Source organism: Sorex fumeus, unplaced genomic scaffold (genome assembly GCF_029834395.1).
Source record: "Sorex fumeus unplaced genomic scaffold, SorFum_2.1 ptg000063l, whole genome shotgun sequence".
In the NCBI taxonomy this organism is placed as follows: Eukaryota; Metazoa; Chordata; class Mammalia; order Eulipotyphla; family Soricidae; genus Sorex; species Sorex fumeus.
In genome coordinates this window covers 73,279,866-73,295,408 of record NW_026606120.1, presented here as the reverse complement: position 1 = coordinate 73,295,408, position 15,543 = coordinate 73,279,866, and the positions used below count along the sequence as shown (strand labels likewise).

Sequence of the window (15,543 nt, the reverse complement as noted above, 5' to 3'; positions counted from 1 at the left end):
TGTTTTTGTTGTTGTTGTTTTTGGCCGCATCCAACTAAGCTCAGAGCTTACTCCTGCCTCCGCTCAGAAATCACTCCTGGTGGGCTCTGGCAGCGATATGGGTGCCAGGGATCATATATTGTCAGTCGCATGCAAGGCAAGCACCATACCCGCTGTGTTATTGCTCCAACCCCTGGTAGATGAACTTCTGAGCTCAGAAAGAAAGAAATCTTTGTGCAGACTGAAATCTTTTTTTTTTAACTTGTCTGAAATAATGTTGTTTAGGTAATCATGTTAGTTTAGGGCTCAAGACCATGTCTGGGTACAGGATTCATATAATCATAGTTAGGGCTTTGATTACGGAGTAGAGTTACAAAGCAGAACCAGCAAGGGGGAAAAGGTTCATGAGTTTAAATAGAGGAAAGGAAGAATTCTTTCTTTGTGGAGAGACGTAGAATGCTTTTTTTCCAGCAACAAGTTGTAGCAAAATGAGTAAAATCTGCTTGAGAAACTTATCAGAGAAGAGTGAAAATGGTCCCTAAATACAATTTTTGAGATGCTGTCCAGGAAATGCTATAGGCACGCCTCTCAGAAGAAGCCTAATAATGTTATTTATGTCTTTTTCCTGCTCCTGTTCCTCTAGGATTATACCCAGTGGTGCTCAGGAAACCATGCAATGCACGAAATTAAATCCAGTTCCCTGTGCATACCAGCTGTGCTCTCCAACCCTTTGGATATCTCCACCCTTCTATTATTAACTAACTTCTGCATATATGCTCTGTTCTCATTTTTTCAAGGAAGCTTGCAATTTCAATAACTTCTATAAATTATTTTTATGCAGTGTAACTGCCAGGAATTTGGGAGTGGTGTGATGAGTGTGTATGTGTGTGCATGATGAGAGCGAAATGAAGGAAGCTCTTAAAAGATCTTTATTTCATGGGGCCAGAAATAAAAAATAATGTGAATAAATTTTTAAAATTTAATAAAAATGAAAACTATATCACTGTCATCCCATTGTTCGTCAATTTACTCAAGCAGGCACCAGTAACGTCTCTGTTCGTCCTAGCCCTGAGATTTTAGCAGCCTCTTCTTAATCATCTTTCCCAATGATTGGAGGCTTTTTCAGGTCAGGGAAATGAGACCCATTATAGTACTGGTTTTGGCATATTGAATACAACACAGGTAGCTTGCCAGGCTCTGCCTGTGCGGGCGAAATACTCAAGGTATCTTGCCGGGCACTCAGAGGCATATGTATATGTGTGTGTGTGTATATATATATATATCACTGTCACTGTCCTGTCCTCCTGTTGTTCATTGATTTGCTCGAGCGGGCCCAGTAACGTCTCCATTGTGACAAGTGTTACTTGTTTGGCATATGGAATATGTCATGGGTAGCTTGCCAGGTTTTGCCGTGCGGGCGAGATACTATCGGTAGCTTGCCAGGCTCTCTGAGAGGGGCGGAGGAATCAAACTCAGGTCGGCCATATTGGCCGCTTGCAAGGCAAACGCCCTACCCGCTGTGCTATCGCTCCAGATACACACACACACACACACACACACACACACACACACACACACACACATTGGTGTGTGTGTATATATATAATCTGTTGCCTACTGTCTGAACTCCATCAAACATGGTGTGGTAATTATGGACAATGGATAGGAATTGTCCCATGATGTATCCTGTGGCTGCGCAGTCCGGAAAGTGACCTGGAGTGTGGCGGTAGTTGAGTATTGGAGGTCAGCTACTGGGACTGGGTCCCTTGGGGCAGGGAGGGCTCTCTCCACCCCCCGCCCCGGGCTCCCCGAGTGGAAACAACCTGACGAGTTCAGGAGAAAAATACATACTATATTTTAGTGTACTATATATATATATATATATTTTTTGCTTTTTGGGTCACACCCGGCGATGCACAGGGTTACTCCTGGCTCTGCACTCAGGAGTTACCCCTGGCAGTGCTCAGAGGATCATATGGGATGCTGGGAATCGAACCCGGGTCAGCCGCGTGCAAGGCAAACGCCCTACCCGCTGTGCTATCGCTCTAGCCCTATTATACTATATTTTAGTATAGCAGAGAAAAATATATACTATAAATATATCATGTAAAGTGCATGCCTTGTATATATGCGCCCCTAAATTTAATCCCCAAAACCAGAATTATTTCATTATTATTATTTTGTTGTTTGGGGGCCACACCTGGCTATGCTTAGGGGTTACCTCTGGCTCTGCATGCAGGGCTTATTCCTGGCAGTGCTCAGGGGACCATATCGGATGTCAGGGATTGAATCCTGGTCGGCTGTCTGCAAGGCAGTCACCCTATCTGCTGTATTCTCTCTCTCTCTCTCTGGCCCCCTAACTAAGCATCTTTTAACAGTGTCTAAGCTGCATGTTTCTAGAGGGAAAATACAGCAGGTGAAGCTAGCCTTGCTGCACCTGACCCAGATTCATTCCTCAGCACGTCATGTAGTCTCTAGATCCACCACATCAGGAGTGAACCTGAGTGCAGAGCCAGGAGAATGCCTTAAATACTACTGGGTATGAACTCAAAATAAAGTGCATGCTCTGACAATTCAGTTGATCCAAGATTGCTTTCAGCTGTTGGTAATAGAAATCCTAAGGCAGACACTGAGAGGGAGGCTATTCCATACAAAAGGAAATAAAGTTCTCATTTAACATTCCATAGGTCCTTTAAAACTGGAACTTAATGCAAAACAACATATAATAAAATTTTGTTACTTTGCAGAACAATGTATAATGAAATAATGTAACGCAAGGACATGCTGGGTAAAAATACTCCTTTGGGATAGAGGCTTATCTTTATTCCAGTATTAACTGATGTAGGGTATTCACAGTATCATCAGCAGTTTTCTGCTTGTGTTCTACTATGAACAACATCAGCAGATGTCCAAAAGCTTAGTCCTAAAGCTGCTTTTTCCAATGGGCATAGCATAGATGCCAGCAAATTACTTGACCAGCATGTCTGTTTACTCTGAAGATGGAGATGGGCTAGCAGTGATACTCCAGTAAAAGCTCCCCACAAATCTCATTAGCTAGATTGGCTTAGGTTTGAGCCAGTCACCTTGACAAGCTTACACTAATTAATGAGGATGAAATGGATGTTGGAGAGTCCCATCACAAGACCCATTAGAGTAGGAATGTGTAGAATCTTCCTTCAGTCCCTGGCAGAGGAGTGGGAGGGATGTTAATTAGTTGCACAATATTTTATACCACAGAGCACAGCTAAGATTGTTTTTGCCTGGAAAGATGTTGCCAGTTGCTCAATTTGGTTAAATTTTTGGCTGTTTTGTTTTTGGATTACACCTGGCGGTGCTTAGGGCTTACTCCTGGCTCTGCACTGAGGGATCACTCTTGGCAATGCTTGGGGTGAAGGTGGGGGCTGTGGGGGACCATATGGAATGTCAGGGATTGAACCCGGCCACATGCAAGGCAAACACCCTACCCGCAGCTGTACTATCAAGCCAGCCCCTGAATGTGGTTAATTTTTTTTTAAACCCCTCATTAGCGAAATGGAGCTTTCCAGTTAATAAGTCATTGTTAGTACTTAAGGAACTAAATGGATGAGTGTGCTACCTGAAATTTTAGCACATGGAAATATATAAGGTTTATACAATTTTTCTGAGTAGAATTTTGATTAAAATTGATTATTAATGGTAAACTGAAAATAATCTGGGTAACACAACCAGTTGTGGTGCAGGGGATTGAACTCAAGCCACTACCATACAAAGCATGTACAATAACCCTTTAAACTAACCACAGAGTTTTTTTGTTTTGGTGGAACCATACTCCATGGTACTTGGACTATTCTTGACCATTCAACAGACATTAACCATAAACCTAAAGCATAGCCAAATTTAATTTTGCATCCAAAGAGCTCTATCTAGAGCCTGAAAGTATTTTTCAGACAATGTAATACATATTACCCATGAGTCTGACACATTATACAAATTAATAAGCAAATCTCTTTCTTGGTCGTGCTCTCAGCATTCCTTAGAGGTTGCAGATGCCTATATCTGCAGTCTTGTACATCTAGGTTTATGATATACAGTATTGTACACAAGTGCATGCATATTTTGCATTCTTATAAAGGTGAGATTCTGAAATGAATAGTTTTATAACCTGCTATTTTTTACCACTTCATAATTGACTTAAGGTCAGTTTATGTGGAACTATATTATTTTTAATGCCTTCTAACTATAATAGTCCATTAAATGAATGTACCACAAGCATTCTTTATAGATGATTAAGGTTGTTTTTAACTATATTTGGGAGGGGGAGCTTTGAATCGCACCATTGATGCTTGGAGGAAACTCTTGGCTCTGCTCTGTGCTCAGGCCATGCTAGGCAAGTGCTTTAACCCCTGTACTATCTCTGTGGTCTTTCGAAAATCAGTTTTTTATTTTTATTATTTGCACGGCAAAGCCTGGCAAGCTCCCCGTGGTGTATTTAATGTGCCTAAAACAGTAACAAGTCTTACAGTGGAGACGTTACTGGTGCCCGCTCAAGCAAATCGATGAACAATGGGAAGACAGTGATTCTTATTATTTATTTTGCTTTTGGTGCCACACCCAGAGGTGCTCAGGGCTTACTCCTGGCTCTGCTAAGGGATCACTTCCTGCGGGCCTCAGAAGACCCTTTGGAGTGCTAGTGATAGAACCCAGGTCAGTCAGTTGCCTGGACTGATCCCTACCTGCTATAGTATCCCTCCAGCCCTGGCCCTTCAGAAATTTAACATTGAAGAGTTTGGTTGTTTTTATTGCTCTGTTATTTTTTCCTTCTTTTTGCAGCAGTAAGATACAGATTTTATCCTTATCCTGTCTTCTTTCACGTGGTACCTCAGAAAGCTGGTCGTGGTCGGTGTTGCTTTCTGTTCTTACCAAGAGTAGGCAATATGAGCCTCACACTGCTTAACCTTCAGCCAGCTGAAGCTAGACCCATTTTCAACAGTTTATTGATGAGATGGGGAGATCTTCTGTTAAAGCTATCAACGTTAAATAATACATTTATATATTATAAATATATATTTAATATATATAACTATAGTCTCAAGAAAATAGGAGAACCTGCATAAACTAGTTTAATATGAATGTAGGTGGCCCTCAAAGTAATTTTGTGAGGGGCTGAATGTCACGTATGTAGAACAAATATATAGAGTTCCTTACTAGCTGACCTTGAGACACAGATCATTTGCGGAGCAGTAGAAGGGATTTAAGTTTAGAGACATATCATATCCATCTTATTAAGGAGACAAATCCGGGTAGGAAAGATTAGGCCATCTGAATGAAGAAGTGCAGTGACTATTTGTCTTCTTTTTTAGTGAGTATTATATTGTGAAAATCCAAATGGACAGCTAGCACACTGGAATCTTTGGGGGCCAAAATGTACTTGCTCTGTAGTTGTTCCTAGGTTACAAGAAATTGAAGCCAGCCTCCCACAGGCATAGCTCACACTCAGCCATTGAGCTCTCTCTCTGTTCCCCCAGTCCTAAGATTGTAATTTTGGTTCTTTAAAGGAGGACTTTAACAGACTAACAGCTCACGAGTGGTCAAGCACATGCCTAGATTTTCATCACCCGGTGCAGCCATATTTTTTTAGTTAATATTAAAGTTGTTGAAGGGGCCAGAACTATAATACAGCAGGTAGGGCACTTGTTTTTCATGCTGCTGACCCAAGTTCAATCCTCGACACCCTAGGTGGTCTTCCAAGTCCTCTAGGAGTGATCCCTGAATGCAGAGCCAGGAATAACTCCTACCAGGTGTGGCCCCAAAGCACCCCTCCCACAACCACCAAAAAAAGTTATTTCAAAAAAACAAAAAGGTCTGCTTCAGAATCTTGGGCTGCAAATATTTGATTCTCTAACTTCAACTTAATACTTCATGTTTGTTGTGCTCTCTCTTGTGGAGAACCTTACTATAAAAATGGTCAATAGAAAAATAATTCTGAAATCTTCCTTGGATCATTTGCATAAAGCTTTGTAAGTTACTCAGATCAAAACAGCCTTTAAGTTGCTGGAGAGAGAGATCATCTAAGTGCTTGCCTTGCACACAGCTGATTTTAAATTTAAATTCCCCAGCACTGCATGTGGTTTCCCAAGCACTGCAGTAGTAAGCTCTGAGCTGGAATGAAGCCCTCCCACCCAAAAAAAAATAAAGTGTGGTACTGGATAGATAGTACATCACATCAGGTAAGGTGCTTTGCCACACACAAGGCCAATCCAGGTTCAATCCCCAGCATCCCATATCATTCCTAGAGCACTGCTAGGCGTGATTCCTGAGTGCATAGCCAAGAGTAACTCCTGAATATTACTAAGTGTGCCCCAACTCACCCATTCCTCCAAAAAACATTGACTGTCGATAGGTAAGGGCTTGAGAGGTAGTAATGTGGGTAGGGTACTTTCCTTGCACACTAACCTAGCATCAATCCCCAGACCCTGTATGTTCCCCCGAACTGCCAGGGATGATCCCTGAGCACAGAGTCAAGAATAAGCCCTGAGCACCACTGGATGTGCCCCCAAAACAACAATAAGACCACAGCTAAGAATTTTTTTTAAAAAGTCTGTTGATAGGTAAAGAAGACTTAAAGCATAAATGAGAATGACTAATTCACTTTATTCCCTGTGTGATCTGACCTGTTTTTACTGGTGACTCATAGAGTGAGTGGTCTAAGAAAATAGATTATTTTAAATAATAATACTTCAGAATAAATATTTAACTATAATAGACATGCTGTCATTTAATTTATTGAATTTTTATTTAATTATATAAATATAAGACTGTGAAATATTTGTGATATTGTAACCTGGCACAGGTATATTAAAGATTTAACTGTAGGAGGCTGGAGCAATAATACAGTGGGTAGGGCGTTTGTCTTGCACATGGCCAACCTGGGTTTGATCCCCTGGGTATTGTCCCCTGAACACAGCCAGGAGTAATTCCTCAGCACAGAGCCAGGGGTAAACCCTGAACATCTCTGGGCAAATAACTTTATTGTGCCTTTTTTGTTTTTGGTTTTGGTTTTTGAGCCACATCCGGCAATACTCAGGGGTTACTCCTGGCTCTGTACTCAGGAATTACTCCTGACAGTGTTCAGGGGACCATACGGAATGCCGGGGATCAAACCTGGTCTGCCATGTGCAAGGCAAACACCCTACCCACTGAACTATCACTCTAGCCCCTGTACTTCTATTAAGTGTTACAAATGTTATTTATCCTCCTTTTTACTTTAACTGCAAGGTTATTTTTTGTTGTCATATCCAGTGGTACTCAGGGCTGACTCCTGGCTCTGCACTTTGGAATCATTCCTGGTGGGGCTCAGGAGACCATGAGTGGTGCCAGGGATTGAACCCAGGTCAGCCATGTGCAGGGCAATAACCTTACCTGCTGTACTATCTCTCCAGCATAATATATACTGCAATTTTAAAAACATTTTCTCCTAAATAATTTGATAGCCAGATATGTAAAAAATGTTTCACTTGTAAATCATATCAGTCAGAAATATTTCATCATCATTTGATATAAATAAGTGAACTTGTGAGATACTTAAAGTACAGATTATTAAGTAAAAGATACTTTTTCTTCCCTTGGGTATCTTAATGAATTGCTTGAGTTTTTTGTGTTTGTTTAAAAAAGTTCTGCCATTTTGTATTTTGTGTCTTTTAACATAGTCAATGATTTGTAGACACAAATTATGAGAAACAACTTTATTATATAATAAAATATGTCTCCTCTTTTTAGGATATTCTCTTTTCTGGATGTCGTTACCTTGTGTCGCTGTGCCCAGGTCTCCAGGGTAAGAATGGTTGACACACTACAGGGGAAGTTCTTCTGACATGATATAGTATAGAGAGAGCTGCAACAAGATGAAATTCTCAGTCAGTTTTTATGTTGCTCTTACCTATTAAGTTTTCCTAGCTGACATTGTGGTATCAAAACAGTATGACCAAACAGAAGGTTTGAGTTTTTTTATTCTAAGAAAATTGCTTTATAAACATTTCTACTGTCATAATACAGATTGTGATACTTAACAAAATTAATGTGTACTTTTTGTTTGTCCAATTGTTTTACAGTAATTTTTTGTGAATCTACTGTGTTATAGATATAGGGTGTATAATATGATTGTATCATCAGATATTATGATTATCTGTAGGTGGACCCAGAATTTTCTTCAAATCACTGCTGCCCTCAAAAGTACCCAATAATGGGGCTGGAAAGATAGTACAGCAGGTAGGGCACTTCCCTTGTATGCAGCCTACCCGGTTCAATCCCCAGCATCCCATATAATCCCCCAAGCGCTCACAGGAGTGATCAATGAGCAGAGCCAAGTGTCATCTAAAATACTTCTATACAACAAAACTTGGTGTTGAAAATTCATCTTTCCTGGCTAAAGTGGTTTCCACATTTCCAGAACCATACTAAATCTGTTCGTTAGCTGTTTGTTGAAACAACCAATACTATATAGATATTTCTGTTTAAAGCATTTTTGTCTCTGCTATTAAATAGTAATTCTTGACATAGCTGGTACAGAAGAGTGGGTTTTTCTTTCTGGCTCCACATGAAACTGAGATAAATAAGAAATAAAATTCCAGACCAGTGTCTAAACCAGTTTAGTTGCAGAATGGCCTCAGGATTGTTGATTTGATTTGAATGACTGTTTTTGTGTTGTTGTTGTTGTGTGTGTGCGTGTGTGTGTGTGTGTGTGTGTGTGTAGAAGGCTTGCTTTGGCACTTCTTAGAGGCTGCTTGGAGTATACCTGAATATGCTTAGAGGGAAATGCTGGGGATTGAACCTGGGCCCCTGCACATGCAAGGTGCACATGAAGCTACATTTCTGGCTACCTGCATTTGACTTTCAAAGTTGTTTTAGTTGTAACTTCTCTTTTCCTATTAATATATTTTAATTTTTTTGTTGTTCATTTCCTCCCCCCACCCCCATTTATTTTAGGTTGAAATAACTAGAAGTCACAGATATTTGGTCGTTATCCTAATTTTTTTATTAATTTTTTATTGAATATCTGTGAATAGACTATTACAAGGCCATTACAATAGACTATTACTTAATGGGGTTTTCATTTATACAATGATTGAACACCCATCCCTCCACCAGTGTATATTTCCCCCATTTGCCTTCCACCATTCCCCAACAACCTCTCCCTCCCCAAGTCTGCCTCTATGGCAGGTACTTTTCTTTCTTTCTCTCTCTCCTTTTGTACATTATAGTTGCAATGCAGGTACTAAGAGGTCATCGTGTTTATTCAGGGCATTCAGTATTTTTATCGGGAAGGTAAGGCTGGGATAGCTTTTTTATCTGGGTGGCAATTTTGGGGAATGGGCGTAACTACTATGACTTCTGGAAGCACAGGGAGGTGGGGGGGTGGCAGCTCATCCTGACCCTGAGAAAGCCTGGAAATCTCAGTCACAAAACCTATGTACCTGAATTTTCAGCAGATTATATCTCGGGTCCTGCCAGCCAGGGGCATGGTGGCGATTTTGGATTGTGGAAGCAAACGACTTCTGGGGTGTCTACTTTGGCTGGCACCAGGCTCTGACCTGGCCCCTCCTCCAATTTATGCTGGCGTTGCATGGGTCCAAGATTAACTGCAGCTTTTGGTCTCTTTCGAGATTTATTTATGGGTCTCTGAAGCAAGGCCAATGAATGAGCTGTATAACTGAGCCATTTAATTAGCGATATAATTTTTTAAATTTTAATTTAATTTTTGTTAGTGTAACACCATGAGGTACAATTGTAGACTTACAAACTTTTTTGCTTGGGTTTCAATTATACAATGATCAAATACCCATCCCTCCACCAGTGCCTATTTTCCACCATCACGGGTCCCAGTATCCCTCCCACCCCCCATCCCTCCCATCCCACCCTGCCTCTGTGGCAGGGCATTCCCTTTTCTTCTCTCTCTCCTTTTGGGTGTTGTGTTTTTCAGAAGAGGCATTGAGTGACAATCATGTTTGGTCTACTTTCAGCATGCTTCTCCCATCCTGGGAGGATCCTCCCAACACCCTTTATTTGGTGCTCCCTTCTCTATCTAAGATCTCTTTTCCCCTAGCATGTGTGACTGGCCTCCAAGCCACAGAGCAAACCTCCTGGTACTAATCTTGGCCACTCTTGGGTGTTAGTCTCCTATTTTGTTATTTTATGTTCCCCAGATGAATGCAATCTTTCTATGTCTGTCCCTCTCTTTCTGACTCATTTCGCTTAACATGATACTTTCCATGTAGTACCACTTGTATGTAAATTTCATGACTTCATCTTTTCTAATTAGCCATATAATTTCTTGGGAAATGTGTTCCTGATTTGTTAGGGTCCGACCAGTGGCACAGCAGCAATTTTGGGATATTAGGAAGCCTGAAGGCAACATCAGGCTGCTGATGACTTGCCCTGTGAAAACAGGTTGACCTGCTGTGGCATTACACCCCTAGGTCATTATCTTTAATAGTAGAGCTTTAATATGGTACCCAATCTGATTGAAATTTAAAGGAAATTATTTTAAGTCTCAGGGCTGGAGCAATAGCACAGCAGGTAGTGCGTTTGCCTTGCATGCGGCCAACCCGAGTTCGATTCCCAGCATCCCATATGGTCCCCCGAGCACCACCAGGAGAAATTTCTGAGTGCAGAGCCAGGAATAATCCCTGTGCATCACCGGGTGTTACCCAAAAAGCAAAAAAAATTATTTTCAGTCTCTCAGAGAGCCCGGCAGGCTACCGAGAGTATCTCACCCGCATGGATGGCAAAGCCTGACAAGCTACCCATGACGTATTCGATATGCCAAACACAGTAACAACAAAGTCTCACAATGGAGACATTACTGGGCCCTCTCAAGAAAATTGATGAACAACGGAAGGACAGTGACAGTGACAGTCTGTTGGGAAAATATAGGCCTCAAAAAAAAACTAATTTTGAGTTATCAAACTACTTAGCTTCCTAGAATAACAGCTACTTGTTTACTCTCATTTAACTGCTATTCAATGGCTTTTTCCCCCCCTCCAGTGGTTGGGGAGGGAGCACAACCAGAAGTGCTCAGGGTTCATTCCTGGCTCTCTACTCAGGGGTCATTATTGGTGGGGCTGGGGGAACATATATTATGCCCAAAATGAAACCTGGGTCTGCTCAGGCAAGACAAACGCCTTCCCCCTCTCTGGCCCCTCAACATATTTCTTGTTATTTAATTGGCAGTTATCCTGAAAACTTAGAAGTGTAGCTCCAGTTTCCTTTTTAGAACACACATTATTGTACCCATGGTTAGATTGTTATAGTGAACTGATCTCTAAAATTTGTAATTCAGAAATTTTAATAGTTTGTTTGCTCCTTGGGTTTATCTTTTACCTTTAACAGAGTAAACTCCACCACTTCCCCAAAAATGAAAATTTAAAAGATTTTCTGGTTTTTGTTTGTTTGGGGGTCACAACCAGTGGTGTTCAGGGTTTACCCCCTGTCTGTGTGTTCAGTGGCTATTCCTGGCGGTGCTGGATGGGGAACCATGTGTGGTTCCAAGGATTGAACCTGGATCAGCCACATGCCAAACAAGCACCTTAACCCACTGAACTCTCTCCAGTTCCATACATAAGAAATTGGAAATTGGGGGGTTGAGGGGGCTGGGAGCACTCTTGGATGATGCTCTGGTGTTACTCCTGGCTCTAAACTCAGGAATTACTTCTGGTGGTGCTGGAGAACCATACGGGATGCCAGGGATCAAACCTGGTCAACTGCATGCAAAGCAAATGCCCAACCCACTGTACTGTTGCTCTGGCCCATTTGCACAACCAGCAATGCTCAGGGCTTACTCCTGGCTCTGCACTCAGGGACCACTCCTGGAGGATTTGGAAAACCATATTGGGTGCCAGAATAGAACCCAAATGGGTCACATACAAGTTTGTACCCTACCCGCTATACTATCTCTCCACTCTCTTCCCCATAAATGGATGGACTACTACAGAGGTCTAGACCAACTAGTGATGCTATGGATAGCGTATATAACAAAGCAGCTCTAGGCTGTTACATCCTTTTGTTCCCAGTTGAGAGATGAAGTGAGACTTGCTTTTCATCAGTTGAACCATCTTATTTTATGATGAGAAACTAGAATCTTCCAGGTGGAAAATAACATCTGGTTATATTTGCTACTACCTGATTTCCCCAGGCCCCTAAAGTAAGATTTTTCATAACTGATAATTTTCATACCACCATTTATGAAAGAATCAATTGGTAGTAAAAGATAAGCCTTTTAGGAGTTAATGTTGAGATGTGAAAATTTTTGGTCAGTAAATTGTTTATAAATTGAATTAATGACTTAAATATTGCCAACTTGTTTCTTTGTTTCAGATTCATCCCATTTCTGTCTCTTTTTTTTTTTCCAAAATAGGCCTGGAATGTTCTGGCTCTGGATGGCAGTAACTGGCAAAGAATTGACCTGTTTGATTTCCAGAGGGATATTGAGGTATAATTATGCAGCGTGTGGCCCCATTTCTCTAGTTAGTCTGTAATTACAGCATGGAATAGATTAGTCTCAGCCATATAAATCTCCTTTCCCTTGAGAGAGAAACTATTAATTTCAGTGCATCTGAACTTCGTAGGAGCCTGCGATGTTTCCAAGAGCTTGTTCAGTTTTGAGAATGAGAATTGTTTTAATGGTATACTCAATTTATGTTAATAGTATATTTTTTTATTTTTGCATTGAAAATGTGACCCTGTGTTTGCTCATTTAAAGAGAACCTTAGTATTTTTGTTTATTGGGAAATAAGTAGAGTTAACTTTTGGGTAAATATTTAAATAACTTCTTGATCACTGCTTTGGATCTTGGTTTTAAACGGTATTTTTTGTGGAGTAGAGCTAATTTAACATGACTTTGAAAATGAAATGAAAAAGGATAAAATAAAAGTCATATTAAATTGTTTCTACTGGGGGAGTATTTTTGCCCTGTGTTTTTTCATGACTTCATGTTTTATCTTTTAATGAAGTTTTCCCTCTCAAACGTAGAAGCATATTGGCTTAACCCTAAATTATTTTAACCTGAAGTTGAGCTCTATTCTTGGTTCTCTCATAGTTGTCAAAGCACTAAGAGTTACTCATATTTTTAGTTGTCTTGAGGATCCCTGTAAGAAATTTTAAAATCCTCCACTGTGCTTTTCATTATTTTTAGAATACTTTAAAAATGATACCCACTAATATTATGCTGGATTTATGTTTTTGTAAAGTTCTCTATTGTTGTTGATATAAACATTTCAAACAGCACAATCCACAAAATCATTCAGCAAGGTTCCATTATGTGTTTACTAGGTCTTATTTTGAGCATCAAAGAAAAACACCATGACAAGGTGCCGAGTTCAGTCCACAGTACAACACAGTCCCCTGAGCTGAAAGTAGCTCATAAGCACCATCTCATATGACTCACCAAACAAGAAAGAAAATATGATACAAAGGATATAAAAATAGTAACTTTAATACTCATTAAAAGCTGAGTAAAAACTAATATTAAGGCTGTTTCTGTATTCATGTAGTATATAAGAGAACTCTAGAACACCATTACAAAAATACAAAAATATATTATATTTGAACAGAATAACATTATTGGGTATGTTTCATGTAACTGGGTTAATCAGAAAAGCTTCTCATTCTAAGTTAAAATTTTCTGGTTTAATTAAATCTTTAAATTGAGACTATTCCTTATTCATGAAATAAGGAGATGCATTTTTTTAAAAATGTGGTGACTTAATCTTGTTTTGTTTGCCTGTGTTTTTACAGGGCCGGGTTGTGGAGAATATCTCAAAAAGATGTGGGGGCTTTTTACGAAAGTTAAGTCTTCGTGGGTGTCTTGGAGTAGGAGACAATGCATTAAGGCAAGAACTACTTACTGATTTTATTAATTTTCTTTGCTGATGTAAACAGTACTCTCTCACCCCACAAAAGGCTAGTTTTTAAATCCTAAGCTGTTCTGAACACAAACACACAACTATTGCTCATAATATTCAGAAATTCAGGGCCTCAAGCTATAGTTCAGTTATTTGTACTATCCGTATAGTACAGCACTGTGCACAACTGACTGAGTTTGATCCCCAGCATCACATATGGTCCTTATAGCACAACCAGAAGTGATCCCTGTGCACAGAGCCAGGAGTAAACCCTGAGCACTGCCAGAACTTTACATCAAGTAGTGGGAAATGGTGATTTTGAGGGCCAGAGGGATAATAAAGTGGGTAGGGCATTTGTCTTGTATGAGGCCATCCTGGGTTCAGTCCCTGGCATCCGATATGGTCCTTGAGCATCATCTGGAGTAAATCCTGAGTACAGAGCCGGGAGTAAGCCCTGAGCATCATTGAATGTGACCCCAAAAACAAACCCCACCAGATTTTCATGTTATAAATAGGTCTTTTGAAGCTTTAAAGTTTTTTTTTTTAACCTCATGGGAAGGGGGGCGTTTCGGTCCGCCCTTCACGCCCTACCGAGGCCACCAGTTGCCCCCCACGAGCGGCTCTCCAGCACGGCCACGACTCCAGAACACAGAAACCAATTTCTTAACTATCTGACTTTCAGTAGAAATACTTCCAGGGTCAATAGGTAAAATAGCAGAAATCCAAAACCAACATTTAATTCTTGAACCCAGCTGTAGAAAGCAAATCACTTCACAATGCTTTTTCAGCATGTCTGATTTGGGGGGGGTAAACTCTAAATAATAGTGGTGAATCTTTTATTGAAACAATGAATCTAATCAAAGCAGATAGAGTGTTAACTAGAATTTATCTGCCTCACAGGGACGGGGAGGGGTGGGGGTGGGGTTTTATTGAGGTTCTTCATGGTAAAAAATAAGTATTGGTAAAGGGAAATGTGTTTGATATTTGCATGACTGAGACCTAAACCTGAAAGCTTTGTAACCTTTCCCACAGTGATTCAATAAATTTAAAAAAAAAAAAGTTGTTTTTTTTTAAGTAAGGGTTTTTAGCTTTAATTTACTCAAAGTTTGGATAATTTTAAGCTTGGTTAACAAATATCTGTGTTTAAAATTTTCTGGTTGAGGCTTGTTCATCAAGCCCTTGTTCTCCCTTGAACATGTAGCTTGTTTTTTTGTCTTGTTGTTTCTTCTCTTGCCTGTTTTTCCTCTGGAAAAGCCTGTGTTCTCTTGTGAACACATGCTTCTTCCTTTCTCTCCCCCTCACAACTTTCTCAATAAATTTCAATAAATATCTTGCTTCCCCCACCCAAAAAAAGACTGGGGGGCATGCAAAAATATATATAAATAAATAACATTGAATTTTCTGGTTGAGGGGCTAGAGAGAAACTACATGCATGCAGCCAACCTGGATTCAGTCCCTGGTATCCCAGATGGTCCCCCCATGCACTGCAAAGAGTGATTCTGAGCACAGAACCAAAAGTAAACACCTGAACATCACCAGGTGTGGTCCAAAAAGCAAAAAAATATAAATTTTTGGTTGAGGGGACTGGAGGATAGTACAGTGAGTAAGCCATTTGCCTTGCACACAGCTGACCTGGGTTTGATCCCCAAAACCTCATATGACCTCTCGAGCTCTACCCTGAGTGCAGAGC

General features: G+C 40.4%; 1 protein-coding gene across 1 annotated transcript in view; it reads left to right on the top strand.

Moving 5' to 3' along the window:
- The window catches only part of FBXL20 (F-box and leucine rich repeat protein 20), an 81,859-nt gene that overhangs the window by 42,088 nt on the left and 24,228 nt on the right, over positions 1-15,543 (top strand). Inside the window, exons 3-5 of the mRNA XM_056128033.1 lie at positions 7,735-7,789; positions 12,368-12,442; positions 13,747-13,841. Coding sequence (XP_055984008.1) covers positions 7,735-7,789; positions 12,368-12,442; positions 13,747-13,841 — 225 coding nt within the window. The remainder of the gene's footprint in view (positions 1-7,734; positions 7,790-12,367; positions 12,443-13,746; positions 13,842-15,543) is intronic.